The sequence below is a fragment of the Oncorhynchus keta genome, chromosome 9 (assembly GCF_023373465.1).
Source record: "Oncorhynchus keta strain PuntledgeMale-10-30-2019 chromosome 9, Oket_V2, whole genome shotgun sequence".
Taxonomy (NCBI): domain Eukaryota; kingdom Metazoa; phylum Chordata; class Actinopteri; order Salmoniformes; family Salmonidae; genus Oncorhynchus; species Oncorhynchus keta.
Genome location: NC_068429.1, coordinates 14937928 through 14961599, shown reverse-complemented (window position 1 = coordinate 14961599; position 23672 = coordinate 14937928). Strand labels below are relative to the sequence as shown.

Below are 23672 nucleotides of genomic sequence, written 5' to 3'. Positions count from 1 at the left end.
CAGGTGTTGCTCTATTATTCAGGAACGTGTCAAGACCTGACCCTCAGAGCCTACCTTCTATTGACCCTATTGACTCATCAGTAGGAAGGATTTGTTTCTCTTTTGGTCCATTCAACAACAGAGCAATACAAACCTTGTTTCAGCGGGATGTTTTATCTATACCTTATGTCATGCCTTATTGGAATGATTTATTGATAAAATCGGTTAAAGTTTGGATGTTGCCAAACACATACCTACTTAACAAAATTAAGGAAGTTTCCTTTAAAACGATTCATAAATATTATCCTGCCAACCACTATATGAAGAAGTTTAAGGAAAACATAAACTGAAATTGCTCCTTTTGTAATGACCACCCAGAAACAGTGTTGCATTTTATTCATGTAATAAAACTGGCAAGACATCAGTAGATTTATAATTGAACAATTTTATGAAGGTTTATTTAACACGATTGTGGAGAGATGTACTGCTTGGATTCTTTACCTACGATAGGAATAAGCTGAAACATTTTTATGTAATTAATTATTTTGGCCAAATTTCATATTCACAAATGTAAATTTACAAACAAAAAAACACATTTTCTTACCCTACAAAAATAAATTGAACTGTATTTTAAGACAATGAAATACTCTTAACAAAAAAGAGAGTATTAAGTTATAAGAGTATGTACAGTGCCTTGCGAAAGTATTCGGCCCCCTTGAAACATAAAGATATAAAAGATATAACAAATCAAAAACTGAAAAATTGGGCGTGCAAAATTATTCAGCCCCTTTACTTTCAGTGCAGCAAACTCTCTCCAGAAGTTCAGTGAGGATCTCTGAATGATCCAATGTTGACCTAAATGACTAATGATGATAAATATAATCCACCTGTGTGTAATCAAGTCTCCGTATGAATGCACCTGCACTGTGATAGTCTCAGAGGTCCGTTAAAAGCGCAGAGAGCATCATGAAGAACAAGGAACACACCAGGCAGGTCACAGATACTGTTGTGAAGAAGTTTAAAGCCGGATTTGGATACAAAAAGATTTCCCAAGCTTTAAACATCCCAAGGAGCACTGTGCAAGCAATAATATTGAAATGGAAGGAGTATCAGACCACTGCAAATCTACCAAGACCTGGCCGTCCCTCTGAACTTTCAGCTCATACAAGGAGAAGACTGATCAGAGATGCAGCCAAGAGGCCCATGATCACTCTGGATGAACTGCAGAGATCTACAGCTAAGGTGGGAGACTCTGTCCATAGGACAACAATCAGTCTTATATTGCACAAATCTGGCCTTTATGGAAGAGTGGCAAGAAGAAAGCCATTTCTTAAAGATATCCATGAAAAGTGTTGTTTAAAGTTTGCCACAAGCCACCTGGGAGACACACCAAACATGTGGAAGAAGGTGCTCTGGTCAGATGAAACCAAAATTGAACTTTTTGGCAACAATGCAAAACGTTATGTTTGGCGTAAAAGCAACACAGCTCATCACCCTGAACATACCATCCCCACTGTCAAACATGGTGGTGGCAGCATCATGGTTTGGGCCTGCTTTTCTTCAGCAGGGACAGGGAAGGTTAAAATTGATGGGAAGATGGATGGAGCCAAATACAGGACCATTCTGGAAGAAAACCTGATGGAGTCTGCAAAAGACCTGAGAGTGGGATGGAGATTTGTCTTCCAACAAGACAATGATCCAAAACATAAAGCAAAATCTACAATGGAATGGTTCAAAAATAAACATATCCAGGTGTTAGAATGGCCAAGTCAAAGTCCAGACCTGAATCCAATCGAGAATCTGTGGAAAGAACTGAAAACTGCTGTTCACAAATGCTCTCCATCCAACCTCACTGAGCTCGAGCTGTTTTGCAAGGAGGAATGGGAAAAAAATTCAGTCTCTCGATGTGCAAAACTGATAGAGACATAACCCAAGCGACTTAATCGCAGCAAAAGGTGGTGCTACAAAGTATTAACTTAAGGGGGCTGAATAACGCCCAATTTTTCAGTTTTTGATTTGTTAAAAAAGTTTGAAATATCCAATAAATGTCGTTCCACTTCATGATTGTGTCCCACTTGTTGTTGATTCTTCACAAAAAAAATGTTTTATATGTTTATGTTTGTAGCCTGAAATGTGGCAAAAGGTTGCAAAGTTAAATGGGGCCGAATACTTTCGCAAGGCACTGTATGTCCCTTAAGGTCCTTGTGTAATGTGATATTGTACCCCCTAGCTCAATTGTCCATTGTATATAATCTATATATACTTGTGTTCCCTTATGTACTCTCTGTATTGATTTATTGTTAATAAAAATGAAATACTCTTACCCATACCACAGACTGAATAATGAGCCAGATATTTCACCGGATGTATAAATGTGAAGCATCGGCTTGGCGTTTCCACTCAACTGTACCGTAGGGATGGGACTTCAGCAGAAAATGGAGGTTGTGGCGGCAGCTGCAGAGAGATTTGGGTGTGCGAGACTTGACGTCAGAAGAGTTACGGGGTGTGTTAAGGTGGTGATGTCTCATCCTTTCAGGATGATGGCATGAGGTGGGGAATAAATACATGTAATTAGTGGAGTAGGGTGGTGTTAATTTTAATTTGTATAATTTAGAAATGAGTGTAGTGTTAGATGGAAAGATATTTATTTAGTACATGTTTTTTTCAAGCAAAGTATAAGGGAGTTGTACTCCAGTCCAGTGATGCCAATTTAGCAATTTTGTTGCTAGATTTAGCCACTTTTCAGACTACCTGGCAACTTTTTTTTCAAACAGTACCTAGCAACAGATTTAGCTACATACATTTTTTTTGAACATTTAGCAACGTTTGAAAAGTGACTCAAATGTTAAAATGCACGCATTTTCCCTCTAAATGACACAAAAACGATTTTCTGTCACACACTCAGTCACAACACACGTGCCTGGCTGCAAAAGTGTATTGTGAGCAGCAGGCGGCGGCAGCAGGCCACCTGGGAGAACAGGTTCGACGAGCCTAAGCCAATGAATATAGTTGGTCACGTATGTTTGATCTTGAACAGAATTTACAACATCAATCAACACGTCTCAAGCAAAATTGTACAGCCAGAAGAACGGAAAATAGTGGGAGTCTGTACCTGAACAAATGTCAAATCATATTTTTCGCTGTATTGGCCAGTCAATTTGAGTAACGTTATTGTGTATTCTACGTAATGACGCAGTTTTACGTTATCACGCAATGACATCATAACGTCATTTAGCAACTTTTAGCAACAAATCAACCTGCCTCTAAATTGGCAATACTGCTCCAGTCGAGTAGGTGGCGGTAATGCAATAAATTTGGTGCCAACCGCCGTTAAACCTCATAGAAGAAGAAGGTGTTTCCACTCACTACCAAGAAAGCCTAGTGGTCGGCAGTGGGAGAAGATGGAACGAGATGGATTTTGGACGACATTATGCACATTTTCTCATCGACGAAACATTTGATCTCAATACAATTTTCTGTTCCCAAAACTAAAATATGTTATCCACAGAGTGGACTATGTTTTGTTGAATTTACCCTTTGCCAAAGTTTTACAAAATGGTGTTATTTAGGAGTGACAAGTCGAATTGTGTTATTGCACACGCGCACTTCACATAGTATACGTTCCCTAACGGAAATATGCACATAGAAATATGTTTACTAGAACATGCCAATAGGTTGTCGCTAGGCTCTGCCCACCTCCTTGCTTGTTTTGCTCACTATTTGTTCCAATTTGAAACGACGGGCTGTGGTCTATCTTGGTTTAGTTATACAAATCTTTGCCCTTATGATAATTAATCCGATTTGTAACCCTTACCATTTAATATGTCAATTTCAGTGGCATAGGGACTTCTGAAGGATTGGTCTGGCTTCTGTGTGGGCTCTTAGACCGCGTGGCACTGCATCTCAGTGCTTGAGGCATCACTACAGACACCCTGGTTCGAATCCAGGCTGTATCACAACCGGTCGTGATTGGGAGTGCTGCGATGTCGGCTCAAAACAAAAATGACTTAATTACTATTATTCTGTGTTTTCCCAAAACGCTTATATGCCTTCCCAATGAAAAATAGTTAGACAGTTCAAAAATGTATTTAATGTAAAAGAGATGTATGTTTCTGGACGATGCACCATATTGCCAAAATGACGGAGCGATGCAGATTACTGTTCGATTTGAGAGGGGCGCGCATCTCCCCGTTTTGGCCCGGTAACGTGACCAGCCTATGCCCGGTGCCCAGCGGTTCAGCAGAATCGAATCCGCCCATTGGGCAGAACTCATTTTGACAACGGGAACACTAAACAAAAACAGACACAGAATAACCATCAAATAAAAACAGCAAACTATGTCTCTATCGGAATATTGACCTGCGTACTCAACGTTATATTCAGACTCCAATTCGGATTTATCCCAAAACTAGTCGTTTCTAGTTAAAGGTTTGTCCAAAATTACTAAGCCGAAAGCTAACGTTAGTTAGCCAGTTAAATCATACATTAGAAAACTGTTGTAACTTGTTAGCTAGCTAAGGCTAGCTTACTTTAAGTAGCTAGCATACATCATTAGAAGAATTTGCTCTGTCAACCGGATTGTTGCTAGCTAAATTAGCTAGCTATACCATATAGAGGCATTCAGCTGGTTAAACTAGCTAGTTAGAAGTCCTTCTACCCTTTAGATACGACAACTGTAATGCTTTGTTGATACAGTAGCGTATTTTGGCAACATCACATTTTTTGTGATTTTGTTGGTTTGTGTGTTTCTGTGTCTTTATTATGTTCTTAGGCCTAACATATGTATTGACAATAACTCCTAAACGAGAGTAAGCTGAAAACGGGTTATGTGAACCTTAACAATGTATTTTTCTGTTCTACAGTATTGGTGAGACTGATTTCTCCACACTGGTAATTTCAAACCTCAAGCCATCTGCCCTCTGCTCGGAGTTCAATACTCGAGAGGAGGGGGCACAAATTCAGCCTCATACAGACAGACCGATATATAGACAGACAGACTGGCAGAAGGACAGACAGGCATCAGGATGCCTCTGTTCTTCAGAAAGAGGAAGCCCAGTGAGGACTCCAAGAAGCGTCTGGAGCATCAACTGTGCCTGGTAAGGAGCTTTATCTCTCTGTGTATGTGAGTAATCCGGGTATTGAAGTCAGCAGCACTTTTGGTTTCCATGCTCCCCCTCTTGACAGGGTCTGATTCCGACCTGGGTCACCAGGGCCTGAATTTACAAAGTGTCTCACAGTAGGAGTGCTGATCTATGATCAGGTCTTGCATTGACATCTTCTTTGTTTTGGCAGTCTAAAGAAGTAGGGGCTGGTGACATTCTGGACATCTCCACTTGTGAGCTCACAGAGGTAAGTGTGATGTAGGTCTACAAATTTGCATTGATGTGTAGTATAGCAGGTATTAATGATAAATTAACGCTCAAGTCATGTTGTAAATGGAGGACAGGAGAATGTAAGAATCTTTTTTGTGGCTATCTTGTAGTCTAGTCAACACTAAAACTTCCACGTGTGCCTTTAAGTATACCAAGTTCTTCAAAGTAAAATCTAATCTCTAAAGTGACAGCAGTACTATCAGCATCATGTAGCTATTAAAAAACATTGATCATCTTGTTGACATGAAGAGGAAAATATGTCTGGTGTCCCCTCTGCTCAGGTTCCAACCAGTGCGTTCTCCATATGCAAGGTGCTACAGAAGAAGGTAAGACTACCAATTATATGTGGAAGTCTGGGTCGATAAAGGAACTTGATGAATTTAATTTAATATCACTTTCTGAATTTACTGAATGGAATTGACCTTATCTCAAGCTTGTAGGTTACAAAGTGCAGAAATGTTGCTCTTTAGAACACTGGTAAGCCAATAACATCCCTGTGTGACTCTTTGATCTACCAAGGTCTTCATTCTCCATGGAAACCAACTGAAGTCCATGGTGCCCAAAGGCTGTTGCATCAACTTTCTGGTCACACTAAAGGTTTGAAGACAACACATTGCATTGGACAAAGTAGGCATTACCTAGCCTGTATAGGACACAGTAGGCATTACCTAGCCTGTATAGGACACAGTAGGCCTAAGCATTGCATAGGACACTGCACATTGCACAGGACAAAAACACCACAAAAACATCACTAAAGATGCGAGGTATGGACAATGGAAGCATTACATTAGACACTAGTAGTATTAGATAGGGCAAGACATGTACTGTACTAGATGAGCACAAAGGACAAATCAAACACGACTATACAGTCATTTCATTGGAAAAAAAACAATCATTAGAAATTCCATTCAGTCTTTTTCAAAATGAATACCTGTTATTAGTTGATCACTATGTACATTTAGTGATATTACGAGTTGAAGGAACTAGTATTTTTTTGTTGACTCGATTTACGTTTGATGAGTTGTGTTTAACCTAATAAGCATAAGGGGTTAGTTAGTCAATGACTTAACCATAATTACCTGCATGATTCAGCAAACATTAAATCGGATGACTCCTTCCAACGAGGTACATCCTTACCCTTCCCGCTCTCCCTGTCCATTTCTCATAGGTGTTGGATTTGCACGAGAACATGCTGACCGCCCTCCCTGACGATATAGGGCAACTGGCATCACTGCAGGTCAGATCATCATACATATAATAGCCTTTCAAGCTAGAATCCTTAACTGAAACATTAAGAAATTGTGCTCCCATCCCCTGTTTTGCTAAAAAGCTGAGTGATGCAAATGTAACCACTCTCACAGTCATAGACAGAGCTATGGATGCAAATGTATAGTTTTAACCATCATTTGAGGCTATTCAGTGTTTGTTTACATTTACGTTGCTTACAAACATTGGAGTTAAACAAGCTTATATTTTGTGTTCCGATGGGGTACAACAGTTGAACTAAACTAATGAGGCATTTAGAAGTTATTCTTTAAGAATCAATGAGTATATATCATTAATATTTAAGTCCAAAAATGGATGTAGCCATTAAGGATTCTAGCTTTAATAACAGAAGGATATCATTGGAAACATACTGTACCTAAATGGATGCTCACCCGCTGCCATTTTGAATCCTCCACTTAGGTGCTGAATATAGAAAATAACCAGATCAAGGCCCTGCCGGACTCCATTGGGAATCTCAGACTTCTGCAGACCCTCAATGTGAAAGGTTTGTTTACCTTTGGTCTGAATGGGGTAGCCTTCCAGGGGAAGCCAACTTAGGAAGTATATTTTATTCAGGAAAAGGATGAATGGATTTTGACTTAGTTTGAATAGGATATGGATTTGTTGGTGTATGTGTCTGTCGGTATGGCATTGTGTTTGTAAAGTACTTTATCTTCCTCCATAGGTAATTGTCTAAGTCAGCTGCCTACCTCTGTGGGCCGTATGAGCAGCCTGCGCACACTTGACCTGAGTGAGAACAGTGTGAGGGAGTTACCCCGGGAACTGGCTCTGGCACGCACTCTAGAGGTGTGTGTGTGTACTCGTACATTGCCTGAAGGAATGTTGCTTAATTGTAATTATAGGTCGACCGAGTATGATTTTTTTCAACGTCGATACCGAGTATTGGACGACCCAAAAAAAAAGCCGATACCGATTAATCGGCCGATTTAAAAACATTTTTTGTTGTTGTAATAATGACAATTACAACAATACTGAATGAACACTTATTTTAACACATCAATAAAATCAATTTAGCCTCAAGTAAATAATAAAATATGTTCAATTTGGTTTAAATAATGCAAAAACAAAGTGTTGGAGAAGAAAGTAAAAGTGCAATATGTGCCATGTAAAAAAGCTAATGTTTAAGTTCCTTGCTCAGAACATGAGAACATATGAAAGCTGGTGGTTCCTTTTAACATGAGACTTCAATAGTCCAAGGTAAGAGGTTTTAGGTTGTAGTTAATAAAGTATTTATAGGACTATTTCTCTCTCTACCATTTTGTATTTGATATACCTTTGACTATTGGATGTTCTTATAGGGACTTTAGTATTGCCAGTGTAACAGTATAGCTTCCGTCCCTCTCCTCGCCCCTACCTGGGTTCGAACCAGGAACACATTGACAACAGCCAAGGGGAACAACTACTCCAAGTCTCAGAGCGAGTGACGTTTGAAACGCTATTAGCGCGCACCCCGCTAACTAGCTAGCCATTTCACATCGGTTACACCAGCCTAATATCGGGAGTTGATAGGCTTGAAGTCATAAACAGCGCAATGCTTGAAGCACAGCGAAGAGCTGCTGGCATAACTCACGAAAGTGCTGTTTGAATGAATGCTTACGAGCCTGCTGCTGCCTACCACCGCTCAATCAGACTGCTCTATCAAATATCAAATCATAGACTTAATAATAACACACAGAAATACTAGCCTTTGGTCATTAATATGGTCGAATCCGGAAACTATCATTTCGAAAACAAAACTTTTATTATTTCAGTGAAATACGGAACCGTTCCGTATTTTATCTAACGGGTGGCATCCCTAAGTCTAAATATTGCTGTTACATTGTACAACCTTCAATGTTATGTCATAATTACGTAAAATTCTGGCAAATTAGTTTGCAACGAGCCAGGCGGCCCAAACTGTTGCATATACCCTGACTCTGTGTGCAATGAACGCAAGAGAAGTGACACAATTTCACCTGGTTAATATTGCCTGCTAACCTGGATTTCTTTTAGCCAAATATGCAGGTTTAAAAATATATACTTCTGTTTATTGATTTTAAGAAAGGCATTGGTGTTTATGGTTAGGTACAGTCGTGCAACAATTGTGCTTTTTTTCTCAAATGTGCTGTTGTTAAATCATCCCCCGTTTGGCAAAGTTGGCTGTCTTTGTTAGGAAGAAATAGTCTTCACACAGTTCGCAACGGGCCAGGCAGCCCAAACGGCTGAATATACCCTGACTCTGTTGCAAGAGAAGTGACACAATTCACCTAGTTAAAAGAAATTAATGTTAGCAGGCAATATTAACTCAATATGCAGGTTTAAAAATATATACTTCTATGTATTGATTTTAAGAAAGGCATTGATGTTTATGGTTAGGTACACGTTGGAGCAACGACAGTCCTTTTTCGGGAATGCGCACCGCATCGTTTATATGCAACGCAGGACGCGCTAGATAAACTAGTAATATCATCAACCATGTGTAGTTAACTAGTGATTATGTTTGATTGATTTTTACAAGATAAGTTTAATGCTAGCTAGCAACTTACTTTGGCTTCTTACTGCATTCGTGTAACAGGCAGGCTCCTCGTGGAGTGCAATGAGAGGCAGGTGGTTATAGCGTTTAACTAGTTAACTGTAAGGTTGCAAGATTGAATCCCCGAGCTGACAAGGTAAAAATCTGTTGTTCTGCCCCTGAACAAGGCAGTTAACCCACCGCTCCTAGGCCGTCATTGAAAATAAGAATGTGTTCTTTAACTGACATGCCTAGTTAAATAAAGGTGTAAAATTAAAAAAAAAAAAATCTGACCAAATCGGTGTCCAAAAATACAGATTTCCGATTGTTTTGAAAACTTGAAATTGGCCCTAATTAATCGGCCATTCCGATTAATCGGTCGACCTCTATTTGTAATAACACTCATTTACATTCTGTATGCTGTTAACAACCGGTCTGTGTTTTCTCACACCAGAGCCTGACCCTGGACGCTGCTCTCATGTCCTACCCCCCTGCCTCGGTGTGCACCACGGGGACTGAGGACATCCAACGGTTCCTCTGCACTGGTGAGTTAGAAAAGTACTATTAGTATAGTGTTACTCAGACAATTTTGGTGGAATTGCAATGTAGACATGTGGTCCCTACTGTACTATAAAACAGTGCAGTTATTCCATAATTTCAGGACTTCTGATTCAGACACCCCAAACAAACTTGCTCAGTTTCCAAGAAAATGGCAACAGAATATGACATAAATATAAGCAAGTCCCTAGTCAGGCAAGAGGAAATTCAGTCAATACTCTCACTTCTACCCACTCATTTACACACTTTGTCTCATCTGTCTGTCTGTGTGTGTGTGTTTTGACAGAGCTGGGGGAGGAGTACTGCCCCTCGTCTCAGTTCCTGCTGCCCGTGCTAGAGAGTGACTCAGGGAAGCAGAGCCCGGACGATGTGGACAGCCTGGAGGGGGCCTGGCAGGTGAATGCTGGCCTGGGCTGTCACCTTGCAACCATCTTAGTTCTGTGGAGCAGCAAGGGCCATTTTTAGAGAGGAACATACACCAACCTTTCACAGAGCAATGAAGGAGCTCTCTCTTTCATTCTTTTACAAACACGCACATATGAAAGCATGTACACACACCATGAGATGGACCCACACACCATGACAATCTCAATGTAATGATTTATTTGATTATTGTCATAACTGTCTGACTGATTACACTGCTTGTTTCCCTGTCTCCATTTGCAGAGTAAGTTCAATGACTTTGAGAAGAGAAAGGTACTATAGGAGACTTTTTAATCATATTTTATCGACACTCAATGGCTGGTGACTCAGAGTTAATGACAGTCTCTATCACTTTCTTTCTTTGTCTCTCACACACACACAGGAGCAGAAGCACCAGGAGAAACTGGCATTTGAGCGTCAGCTGGAAAAGAAGCAGAAGGAGCATCACCAGCTCATCCTTATGAACAACTCCCACAAGGAGAACATCCTGCTGTCTGTCAGACAGGTGACTGCTGGGCTCACACACACACATGCACCACACAGACACACAATCTCTAATATAGCAACCATCACTGTCATTGTAAAGACCCTTGGAAAGCCCATAATAGTCTTTAGCGTTCAGTGGCAACCTTCATTAGAACTTCATTTAGTATAAGACTACATATGCCTTACTACAGTGTTATTCAGAGCCGGGGTCTTGACCCCTAATGGTGTGGCACAACAATATATAGATATACAGTGCCTTCGGAAAGTATTCGGACCCCTTGACATTTCCCACATTGTTTTTCATTATAACCTTATTCTGAAATGGATTAAATAAAACTTTCTTCATCAATCTACACACAATACCCCATAAAGACAAAGCGAAAACAGGTTTTTAGAAGGGTTTGCAAATATATGTAAATAAGGTATTTCTGTTTTTTATTTTTAATAAGTATTCAAATCAAATCAAATCCAATTTATTTATATAGCCCTTCGTACATCAGCTGATATCTCAAAGTGCTGTACAGAAACCCAGCCTAAAACCCCAAACAGCAAGCAATGCAGGTGTAGAAGCACGGTGGCTAGGAAAAACTCCCTAGAAAGGCCAAAACCTAGGAAGAAACCTAGAGAGGAACCAGGCTATGTGGGGTGGCCAGTCCTCTTCTGGCTGTGCCGGGTGGAGATTATAACAGAACATGGCCAAGATGTTCAAATGTTCATAAATGACCAGCATGGTCGAATAATAACAAGGCAGAACAGTTGAAACTGGAGCAGCAGCACAGTCAAGTGGACCGGGGGACAGCAAGGAGTCGTCATGTCAGGTAGTCCTGGGGCACGGTCCTAGGGCTCAGGTCCTCCGAGAGAGAGAAAGAAAGAAAGAGAGAATTAGAGAGAGCATATGTGGGGTGGCCCGTCCTCTTCTGGCTGTGCCGGGTGGAGATTATGACAGAACATGGCCAAGATGTTCAAATGTTCATAAATGACCAGCATGGTCGAATAATAGTAAGGCAGAACAGTTGAAACTGGAGCAGCAGCATGGCCAGGTGGACTGGGGACAGCAAGGAGTCATCATGTCAGGTAGTCCTGGGGCATGGTCCTAGGGCTCAGGTCCTCCGAGAGAGAGAAAGAAAGAAGGAGATAATTAGAGAACGCACAATTAGATTCACACAGGACACCGAATTAGGACAGGAGAAGTACTCCAGATATAACAAACTGACCCTAGCCCCCGACACAAACTACTGCAGCATAAATACTGGAGGCTGAGACTGGAGGGGACAGGAGACACTGTGGCCCCATCCGAGGACACCCCGGACAGGGCCAAACAGGAAGGATATAACCCCACCCACTTTGCCAAAGCACAGCCCCCACACCACTAGAGGGATATCTTCAACCACCAACTTACCATCCTGAGACAAGGCTGAGTATAGCCCACAAAGATCTCCGCCACGGCACAGCCCAAGTGGGGGGGGCGCCAACCCAGACAGGATGACCACAACAGTGAATCAACCCACTCAGGTGACGCACCCCCTGCAGGGACAGCATGAGAGAGCCCCAGTAAGCCAGTGACTCAGCCCCTGTAATAGGGTTAGAGGCAGAGAATCCCAGTGGAAAGAGGGGAACCGGCCAGGCAGAGACAGCAAGGGCGGTTCGTTGCTCCAGAGCCTTTCCGTTCACCCTCCCACTCCTGGGCCAGACTACACTCAATCATATGACCCACTGAAGAGATGAGTCTTCAGTAAAGACTTAAAGGTTGAGACCGAGTTTGCTTCTCTGACATGGGTAGGCAGACCGTTCCATAAAAATGGAGCTCAAAAGGAGAAAGCCCTGCCTCCAGCTGTTTGCTTAGAAATTCTAGGGACAATTAGGAGGCCTGCGTCTTGTGACCGTAGCGTACGTGTAGGTATGTACGGCAGGACCAAATCAGAGAGATAGGTAGGAGCAAGCCCATGTAATGCTTTGTAGGTTAGCAGTAAAACCTTAAAATCAGCCCTTGCTTTGACAGGAAGCCAGTGTAGAGAGGCTAGCACTGGAGTAATATGATACAATTTTTTGGTTCTAGTCAGGATTCTAGCAGCCGTATTTAGCACTAACTGAAGTTTATTTAGTGCTTTATCCGGGTAGCCGGAAAGTAGAGCATTGCAGTAGTCTAACCTAGAAGTGACAAAAGCATGGATTAATTTTTCTGCATAATTTTTGGACAGAAAGTTTCTGATTTTTGCAATATTACGTAGATGGAAAAAAGCTGTCCTCGAAATGGTCTTGATATGTTCTTCAAAAGAGAGATCAGGGTCCAGAGTAACGCCGAGGTCCTTCACAGTTTTATTTGAGACGACTGTACAGCCATTAAGATTAATTGTCAGATTCAACAGAAGATCTCTTTGTTTCTTGGGACCTAGAACAAGCATCTCTGTTTTGTCCGAGTTTAATAGTAGAAAGTTTGCAGCCATCCACTTCCTTATGTCTGAAACACATGCTTCTAGCGAGGGCAATTTTGGGGCTTCACCATGTTTCATTGAAATGTACAGCTGTGTGTCATCCGCATAGCAGTGAAAGTTAACATTATGTTTTCGAATAACATCCCCAAGAGGTAAAATGTATAGTGAAAACAATAGTGGTCCTAAAACGGAACCTTGAGGAACACCGAAATTTACAGTTGATTTGTCAGAGGACAAATCATTCACAGAGACAAACTGATATCTTTCCGACAGATAAGATCTGAACCAGGCCAGAACATGTCCGTGTAGACCAATTTGGGTTTCCAATCTCTCCAAAAGAATGTGGTGATCATGTGGTATTCAGACCCTTTGCTATGAGACTCAAAATTCAGCTCAGGTGCATTCTGTTTCCATTGATCATCCTTGAGATGTTTCTACGACTTGATTGGAATCCACTTGTGGTAAATTCAGTTGATTGGACATGATTTGGAAAGGCACACATCTGTCTATATAAGGTCCCACAGTTGACAGTGCATGTCAGAGCAAAAACCAAGCCATGAGGTCAAAGGAATTGTCCGTAGAGCTCCGAGACAGGATTCAAATCAAATCAAATCTAATTTTATTTGTCACATACACATGGTTAGCAGATGTTAATGCGAAATGCTTGTGCTTCTAGTTCCTACAATGCAGTAATAACCAACAAGTAATCTAGCTAACAATTCCAAAACTACTACCTTATAGACAAAAGTGTAAGGGGATAAAGAATATGTACATAAAGATATATGAATGAGTGATGGTACAGAGCGGCATAGGCAAGATACAGTAGATGGTATTGAGTGCAGTATATACATATGAGATGAGTATGTAAACAAAGTGGCATAGGTAAAGTGGCTAGTGATACATGTATTACATTAAGATGCAGTAGATGATATAGAGTACAGTATATACGTATACATATGAGATGAATAATGTAGGGTATGTAAACATTATATTAGGTAGCATTGTTTGTTTGTGTCCAGGCACAGATCTGGGGAAGGGTAGCAAAAAAAATTCTGCAGCATTGAAGGTTCCCAAGAGCACATTGGCCTCCATCATTCTTAAATGGAACATGTTTGGAACCACCAAGACTTCCTAGAGCTGGCCGCCCGGCCAAACTGAGCATTCTCTGACAGAGCTCCAGAGTTAATCTGTGGAAATGAGAGAACCCTCCAGAAGGACTCCCATCTTTGCAGCACTCCACCAATCAGGCCTTTATGGTAGAGTGGCCAGACAGAAGCCACTCCTCAGTAAAAGGCACATGACAGCCCGCTTGGAGTTTGCCAAAAGGAACCTAAAGACTCTCAGACCATGAGAAACAAGATTCTCTGGTCTGATGAAACCAAGAATGAACTCTTTGGCCTGAATGCCAAGCATCACGTCTGGAGGAAACCTGGTACCATTCCTATGGTGAAGCATGGTGGTGGCAGCATCATGTTGTGGGGATGTTTTTCAGCGGCAAGGACTGGAGACTAGTCAGGATCGAGGCAAAGATGAACGGAGCAAATTACAGGGAGATCCTTGATGAAAACCTGCTCCAGAGCACTCAGGACCTCGGACTGGTTGCGAAGGTTCAACTTCCAACAGGACAATGACCTTAAGCACACAACCAAGACAATGCAGGAGTGTCTTCAGGACAAGTCTCTGAATGTCCTTGAGTGGCCCAGCCAGAGCCCGGACTTGAACGCGATCGAACATCTCTAGAGAGACCTGAAAATAGCTGTGCAGCAATGCTCTCCATCCAAACTGACGGAGCTTGAGAAGATCTGCAGAGAAGAATGGAAGAAAGTCCCCAAATACAGGTGTGCCAAGCTTGTAGTGTCATACCCAAGAAGACTCAAGACTGTAATCGCTACCAAAGGTGCTTCAACAAAGTACTGTTGTGTCTGAATACTTATGTAAGTTTGATATTGCAGTTCATAAATTAGCAAAAATGTCTAAACCAGTTTTTGCTTTGACATTATAGGGTATTGTGTGTAGATTGATGAGGGGGGGGGGGTAAACTAATACATTTTATGATAAGGCTGTAACCTGACAAAATGTGGAAAAAGTTAAGGGGTCTGAATACTTTCCGAAGGCACTGTTTATTGAGTAAATGTATTTATTGTTTTCTTTACATTTTGATAAGAGATGTTATTTGTTGACGTAAAATCGAATTGTACCGATTTTTAAGATTGTGTCATTAGATTTGGGGTGAAGTCGCAAGAAATTCTTGGGTCATAAACAGCGCAATGCTTGAAGCACAGCGAAGAGCTGCTGGCATAACTCACGAAAGTGCTGTTTGAATGAATGCTTACGATCCTGCTGCTGCCTACCACCGCTCAATCAGACTGCTCTATCAAATATCAAATCATAGACTTAATAATAACACGCAGAAATACTAGCCGTTGGTCATTAATATGGTCGAATCCGGAAACTATAATTTCGAAAACAAAATGGGGTCCCCAGAACTCTAGCAGAAGAAATGGGTTCCCTGCTGAAAAAGTTTCAATATCACTGCCCTATTACTATATGTCAGAGAATGTTGAGTTGAGCTGGCCAATCCTTTACTCCCTTCCTCGGCACTTCTCTTCCCCTCTACAGGTCATACCTTGATGAAGGCATTTGCTGAAACGTGTTGGGTTTAATAATGTTTTTTTTTTTTCAAAGCAGACTTCCATTGTCCTATTAAAAGTTGACATACAATAATTGATTTATTGGGTGCATTTCCCCAGATATAATTTATTTTTGCTGTCACAGTACACAGCAGCACTTCGGGGTAAAGTGCCTTGCTCAAGGGCACAACGGCGGTAGGTAGTCATGTCTTCTCCCCCTCTCCAGGAACAGGAGCGTCTGGAGCTAGGCGTGTCAGTGCAGCAGAGGTTCCAGGAGGTTGAGAGGCAGAGGATTCTGGGTAAGGTCCGCCAGGCCGAGACGGGCATCGCTAACCGCATCAACAACCTGCTACTGGACAACAAACGGTGAGGACTAGCGAGAGAGAGCGAGGAGGAGGGGGAGGGGGGTGCGCACGTTTGCCAGGTTTACTCGTAATAAAAGTGGACAATGAGATGCAGAAAAAGGAGACGTGTTCAATATTCTAAAAATAATGGATGATGACATTTGTTGACATGTTTCATTAATCTTGATCTTGTGGTCTTGGTCTTGAGACCACATAAATGCAGTCTGGCTCTCCGTCTCAGTTAATGGTCTCAAACAAGACCATGTTGTTGGTACTAAACTTTACCCAATACTTATTTTTGTCAGTGCTCTGTGGCTAAATAGTGGTGACAGCACACAATTGCCAGGGTACCTTGGTTCACTAATGTGGCAGCTGGGCACTAGGATCTGCATCCAAATGGCACCCTATTCCCTATGTAGTGTACTACTTTTGACCAAGAGAAGTGCACTATATAGGGTGCCATTTGGACTGCAACATGGGTCTTGAGGCTGGGCGTGGGTCTCAAGCGCTCTAGGCTTAACTCCCATCTCTGATTGACTGTGTCTTTGTGTGTGTCTTTTCAGACAAAGAAAGAGTTCAGAGTTTCTCCAACAGTTGGAGCAGGACCGGTAAGTGGGAGAGAGCCTTTCTTATCGATCCACCCTTACTGGAGCAATCCATCTATGATCCTAGAAGCTAAAAAGATTACAGCTCTTTCGCTGACTGAGGTACTCAACGATCTGACTCATATTCCAAATAGAAAGACTATTTACGAACAGTGCCAAATGGAAGCTGCAGGCCAGAATTTCCTTCTAGAATACTTATTAAAATTTAAAAAAATATTAAAACGGAATACTGCTGAAAAAGAATTGTTGCAGTGTGAGATGTCTTTCTTTCCATTATTCTGTGCAGGATACGGATGGAGCATCTGACGGCCATCACACAAGAAGAGACCAACTCACTCAGGAAGAGAGAGGTAGCAGGTGAGCATGGGAAATGTAGTCTCCAAGAAAAAGTCCAGAGCAAGTTTGGAAGGAGGGCAATGTGGATTGAAGCTATAACCTCTGAACGGATTGCAGTTAACATAAGGAATGGGGTCTCTCAAAGTCTTATCTTTGTTTTTCCTTTGTCTCCTCTCTCTCTCGTCTCTTTCTTTCTCCAGTGGCCATGCAGAAGATGTTGTCAGAGAGCTGCTCTATGCGTCTGATGCAGGAAGCCAGTGACTCACGCAGACAGAGTCTGGTCTCTGAGGCCTGCAGGAGGTCAGCACACACAGACAGACACACACGTTTGTTTTACTATCCTTGTGGGGACCAAACAATTGATTCCCTTTCAAAAATCTATTTTCCTAACCCTAATTTTAACCCTAACTCTTAATTCTAATCCTAACCCTAAACATAACCCCAGTCTTTAAAATAGCTTTTTTTCCTTGTGGGGACTAGCAAAATTCTAGTCAGAATTTTTCTTGTTTTACTGTCCTTGAGGACTTCTGGTCCCCATAAGGATAGTAAAACCAAAGCACGCACACACACACACACCACATGCTTTATCAATGAGATATTGTTTGGTGTAGTTCTCTTTGAGCACTTTATTTTTGTAGGAGGTTCCTGATTAGAAACGCATTTCCACCTTGCTTCCTCTCTCCTCTCGTCGTAGTCTGGAGAGTCAGGACAGGAAGTTCGATCAGGTGCTTTCGCTCCAGCAGCTAGACAAATCCAAAGCCATCGCTTGTATCCTACAGGAGGTAAAATATATATTTACTGACATCGCACTTTGGTAAGGTTGGATCATATGTTGGAACGACTATAGAAACAAGTAGCCGACTAAACTCAACTCCACGATTTAGAGTTGAGCGGTGACTTTTGGTGGTCAGGCTGGACATTGTCCTGTGTAAATGCAGGCTATTCTTTGGGTGCTGAAAGTCTTTGATAAAACAACATCATTCTATGTGATGTTAGATCTCTAGTTTGCCCACACAAGTCGCCACTCAACTCCATTGTAAATTGTGGAAAACAAGGAAACCCAGCCATGTTGAAATAGCTGACATTAGTTACTCTCTGTGGCCCTCTACAGGAGGAGATGCAGAAGGCAGCCTTCCAGGTACTGCAGCTGCAGAAAGACAGTGTGCACGGCTACATCCAACAACAGGTACCTGTGGTAACACACCGTCAACATGCATTCAGTATGAATTCACTGTCATTCGATATACACACATTAAGTGTCATTTTATATAACATTCAGTATCTTTCAATATTACACACATTCAATGTTTATATCATTAACAGGAATACTACACACTATTCAACAAATCTGGCAATACAGAGGTGTATTAGTCCTGTATTAGATCTATAGACCCGTGACAACATTATTATTTATTTGTAATCATTTTTGGACATCTCCACTATGACGTCTGTATCATTCAATCACACACGTTGAATATCAAGGTTTAGACAAACTTTAGGCTGTAGAAACCAACTGGGAGTGCAGGCTTTTGTTCCAGCCCATCACTAACTAACAGCTGATCCCTCCCAGCCTTTTCTGTTGTTTTTATGTTTGGGGAAGACTGCTTGTCTGAAGGTAGAATCATGCGGTTTCCATTAGTCCCAGTGCTTTTTGCATTACATGCCATCATCCCCCTACCGAGTTTGCTGCCGGAGCCTCCAGCTCACCTCCCTGTTATGTTCATATGTTTCTAGATCAGGCTAATAGAAGGAGAGTTAATGCAGCTGACTAAACTGGAGGTTAAGAGACACAATCTGGACGCTGAGAACCTGCAGGTACGTCATAGATATAAGCAAATAGTTTGACATCACTGACATGTAGCCTAGCGGTTAAGAGCGTTGCTGGTTGCTGGTTCGAATCCCTGAGCCGACTACGTGAAAATCTGTCGATGCCCTTAAGTAAAGCACTTAACCCAAATTGCTTCTGTAAGTCGCTCTAGATAAAGAGTGTCTGCTAAATTACGAGATTATGTCATGACTATTTTACATACACTACAAAACTAGATCCCCCTCACTTCTATCCGGTCCCTACCCCGGCTTCTATCCTGTCCCGACCCCGGCTTCTATCCTGTCCCGACCCCGGCTTCTTTTCTTGAATATTCTACCTTGGTTTAGCCCCTCCATGTCATTCTGCCATGAGTACATTTCATGCCTCTTATTTGAAGAGGAGAGGGTGTGGGCATTGAGCATGGATAAGATATTACACAGCATTATGCATGACGGTATGTGACTAATTATTCGTATAGATTGGGATTATTATACAAATATTCTCTTATTTTCTCTGGTGAACTCTATTAGGCAGATTAGTGAGGTTTAGACAAACTTGCATGAGGAACTGCCAGTGTCCTCTGACGTGTGTGCGTGCGCGCAGGAGGTGCTGTGGGAGCAGCGATCGGCTCTCAGTGACCTGCTGCAGCAGCTGTTGAAGGAGAAGGACCAGAGAGAGGTGGAGCTGAGACAGGTCCTCCAGGAGATGGAGCTGAAGAGTGACTCCAACCAGCAGAACTACTGGCTGATCCAGTACCAGAGGCTGCTGGACGCCAAGCCTCTGTTGCTACGCATGCAGGTAGCTACACTACCTTATACCACCATAATACACCACCTGTGTGGCTGTTGGTAGAGCATGCACTTGCAGCACCAGGACTCTGTGGGTTCAATTCCCGCTGGGGCAGCCCATTCAATAAAGTCGTGTAGCATCTGCTAAATGGTGTATGTTATTTTTATATTACCAAAAATTATACACGGAATAAATTCGAAAGCATTGAGTTTTTTTAATGAAGGATAATGTCCCTGGATAATTTTTTGAATGTTGTTCCCCTCCTCAAAGATATTGAATTGACCTAAACTCTTCTCTCTCTGTGTCTCTCTGTCTCAGGAGGTTGGTGTGGAGAGTGACCTTGTCAGTCTGCTGTGTAAGCTGTCAGCCCAGCACTATCTCCCCATCATGGCCCACCACAGAGTCACTTCCGAGGCCCTGCGCCACATGACCACCAAAGACCTCCGCAAGGTGTGTAAAAATGACGTTTGTGTCATGGAATCAACACAGACATGGCAATTCCATTACATGTTTTAAAGGTGCTACACATAGGATATTTCTGCTTTGTAATTTCAGAAAATGTCCATAATATATCTGTAGTTATAGTGGAATGATAGTCTTTCACAGTATTCCTTACCTGCCAGTGTTGTGATTGGCTGTGATATTTGCCTATTGATTTCTCCTGCCGGAGTGGGATCTGTTGTCAAGCTGGGAAAAATGTTCTGACTTTGAGGCTGTGTTATCTAGTAGAATTGGTCATTTCCTGGCTGCTAAAATTCTACACTGTTCTTTCAGTTTGTGAGAAAACGATCACAGAATAGCGTAGGGAGTCATTGTACCATCTAAATCGCTGTGAAACATATTAAAATAACAAAAAACGCATTTTTACAGCTGTTTAAAGCTGGTGGACTAAAACTGAAAGCAACTTTTGGTTTTGGTTCACCAGCGTCAAAGAGCTGTAAAAACACTTTTTTTTGTTATTTAAAAGATATTACACAGCGATTTAGATCGTACACTTCAGTATTTGTTCTCTCAAACTAAAGTTGAGTGAACAGTGTAGAATTTTGAAACATTTTCTGGAGAAAAAAAAGAATGTGTCGGACCTTTTTAATGTCAGTGTGTTCAAATTATTGTCCCCCCTCTGCTTTTCTCCCAGCTGGGAATCAATGAGATGGGTATCCAGAAGGCTCTTCTCAACTGGGCCAGGGAGCAGCCCACCACGCCTTCTGAAGGTGCACACACAGTCTGCTTTAAACAAGTCACCTACTGCACTATTGGGTGATAGAATGTGCTACAAATGCATTTTTTATCCATTACTGTGTCACCTAATTCTCTCCCTCTCCCCCAGGGGCCTGCAAGGCCGATCCTCAGGAAGAGGAAGCTGTCCCGTCACCATCTTCTCTGCCCAGCGCCCCCGGCGAGACACCCACCTCCACCCCTCCACTGACCCCCATCAACCCCTCAGCCCCCAGCCTCATAGACGGCCCGGGTAGCTCAGAGTGTGTGGTGTGCATGGAGACAGGGGTAAGCAGGCAGACATTCAGACACTCCAGTTATTGTATTCTGTCTCCCTCTCATTGTGTGTCTCTCTCTCAGTCTCAGGTAATCTTCCTGCCCTGTGGCCACGTGTGCTGTTGCCAGATGTGCAGCGATGCCCTCCAGACCTGCCCCTTGTGTCGCAGCAACATCGCCCAGCACCTACGCCTCTACCACGGCTAAAGGGACCTTCTTTCCAACCCTCTGAGGCCTCAATGTGGCCTTGGAGAGCCACAAGCACTCTACCTGCAGGCTTTTATTCCAGCACTCACTTCGTCTTATGCCTGGCAATATGTGCAACTCTTATCATACAAGTCTAGGAAATAGCCTGTTTTCTCATCTTTAACTCTGTCAACCAAGTCACTTTTTTTATTCACATTTTGTGACCCAAAAGGGACAAGGTCAATCAATGACTGTTAGGTGTGGTGGGGGATAGATGTCTTGCCTTAGTGAAATAACTGTCTGAGGGACTGTACCTTTGCTCACTCCTCTCTTCATAGTTGAAATAGTGGTTGGCCACCCTTTAAAATGCATCACATCATCATACATATCTATGCGCATCCATCCAATGGTAACCAATAACACTTTTCTGATCTCTCTCTCTTTCTCCATTCAAGTGCTCTTATAGTCATTTGTAAACATAGCATGCTACAGGTTATTGGAAACTTGTGTTGTACGGAATGATACCATCAAACAATCTGAGTGTTAAACATATGCTGAATATGAAGACATTTAATGATATTCAATTGAAATTGTAATGTGGTGATGTAAGTGTTATGTTCCTTAGCTGGTTATGTGATCACTTTCAACTTGTGTGTGTGTGTATTCAGCTTCTGAATGTATTCTCTTGGTTGGTTCAATAGACGCTATCATACTTTCTTCTAGCATTTGCCACAGTAGATCACCTATATGTACTGTCAATGGCTTTTCACGCACTGAGCCGAGCTGAACTGGGCTGGGCCCGGTTTCCCAAAATCATCTTGTGGCTAAGTGAATCGTAAGAACCTTCAAGGAGCGTTGTTTCCCAAAAACCATCGTTACTAAAGATGCACTTAACGCTTGTTATTTAACTGTAGCCTCAGACCACTTGTAGAACAGCTAAGTGCGTCGTTACATTTTTTTGCCCTTTCAGTTTATACACGATCTACGGATGTTTACCTGTGACCGCCGATAACTACAAATACAAAGTTTCCAATGTCTTTGCAATTGATACATACAAGCGAATGATACCAATTAAAACCGAGATGTGTTGGCTACATAGGCCAATATGTAAATCAATTTCATGTTAATTCCATCGAGTTATATTTTGCTCATTTTAGTGCTGTCTAATTTTCCTCCATTGAATGTATAACGTGCGCACTGATGTTCCAAAGCTACGACTGTGCATTATTATAGGATAGCCTCAACATTGGAATAAGCCGTCTCAATATTTGCAGCCATATGGTGATATCTCGGAGCTGATCCGTCGTCGTATTGTGGAACAATTTGAATGGAGAAAGCTGATCCAAGGGCAGCACTGCCTTTGTTTCGACACCACCAGTATAAAATAAATGCTCCAACGACGCACTTAGAGAATGTTCCCAATGTAGTGCTTTGGGAAACATGAGATGTCTTCGGTCGTTATAGGAACGATCCATAGTTAACATTCGTGAGCTTAAATTGCATCGCTATCGGGAAAACCCGGGGCCTGGTCTGGTTAGGCGTCTACCATGTCATAAGAATTCTCTGGTTAGGTTTGGCAAACTTGTGTGAAAAGAGTATCAGTGTCAGGTACATGATCACTTAAAGCTGCTCTAGAATGTAAATATATACAGAAAAATGTATAGAATATATCCTTTAATTTGTATGCAGTCAAATATAATAGTTACACTGCATACAATAGCATGTTATACACACACCTGTTTAATATTTACTTATTGCTTAGATTGATATACACTATTGGAAGGAAACTGAACAAACGAAATGGGCAGATAAAATATCATATGTGGGTGTTATTTGATGCAGTGGGCATAGCCTCGGACCTAGCCTCGATGGAAACCATATTGCTAATTGAAAGAGTATCACATGGTCAGGCCTCCAGCCTCAGATTTATGCCTGCATCGCTCTCGGTCTTCTATGCATTAAATGCTGAACTTTCTAGATGTTAAACCACTTCAGTCTATTTAATGTATACTTCTTTCATTCCAGTGTTGGTAAGTATGGGTTGTCATCACTTAGGCAACACTCCGTATCCTGCTATAATGACCATAGGAATTCATGCATTAAAAGAAGGCATGTTCATGTAGCCTTGCTTATATTGAATTATTTCATGCCATGCATGTTGTCACTTTATGACAATGTTATTGCAGGATACGTGGAGTAACGGTTAACGCCACTTCTCTTCACTGGTAGTTTGATGGAAAAACCCTATGCAAATAAAATCTGCTCTACCATTTTTTTGGTTTGTGATTTGACAGTGCATTATCTTAGTCGTTTAATGCACTGACATTTATTGAATAAAATGTAAATTACATTTTGATAGTACTCTGGTCGCAATTCATACATGCGAAAGTTCGTTTTGATCATTTAATTCAGACATGAATTCCTGAACTACAAGACAAAAAACAAATGTTTTATGA

General features: G+C 41.8%; 1 protein-coding gene across 2 annotated transcripts; it reads left to right on the top strand.

The window, feature by feature from the left end:
• The first annotated feature begins 3974 nt into the window (after nt 1-3974).
• On the top strand, nt 3975-23488 carry lrsam1 (leucine rich repeat and sterile alpha motif containing 1). Of its 2 annotated transcripts, none has more exons than XM_035775518.2 (24): nt 3975-4407; nt 4842-5075; nt 5272-5328; nt 5633-5677; nt 5871-5948; nt 6520-6588; nt 7038-7122; nt 7303-7424; nt 9584-9674; nt 9974-10083; nt 10354-10383; nt 10493-10615; nt 15891-16024; nt 16566-16610; nt 16894-16964; nt 17144-17243; nt 17638-17725; nt 18055-18129; nt 18678-18758; nt 19354-19548; nt 19858-19989; nt 20675-20750; nt 20867-21042; nt 21115-23488. In XM_035775518.2, the coding sequence occupies exons 2-24, from the start codon at nt 5004-5006 to the stop codon at nt 21235-21237; spliced, it is 2178 nt and encodes a 725-aa protein (XP_035631411.1). In that variant the 5' UTR covers nt 3975-4407; nt 4842-5003; the 3' UTR covers nt 21238-23488. The 2 variants fall into 2 exon arrangements, with proteins under 2 accessions (XP_035631411.1, XP_035631410.1); XM_035775517.2 differs by having other exon boundaries at nt 3985-4407; nt 15885-16024.
• The last annotated feature ends 184 nt before the right edge of the window (nt 23489-23672 follow it).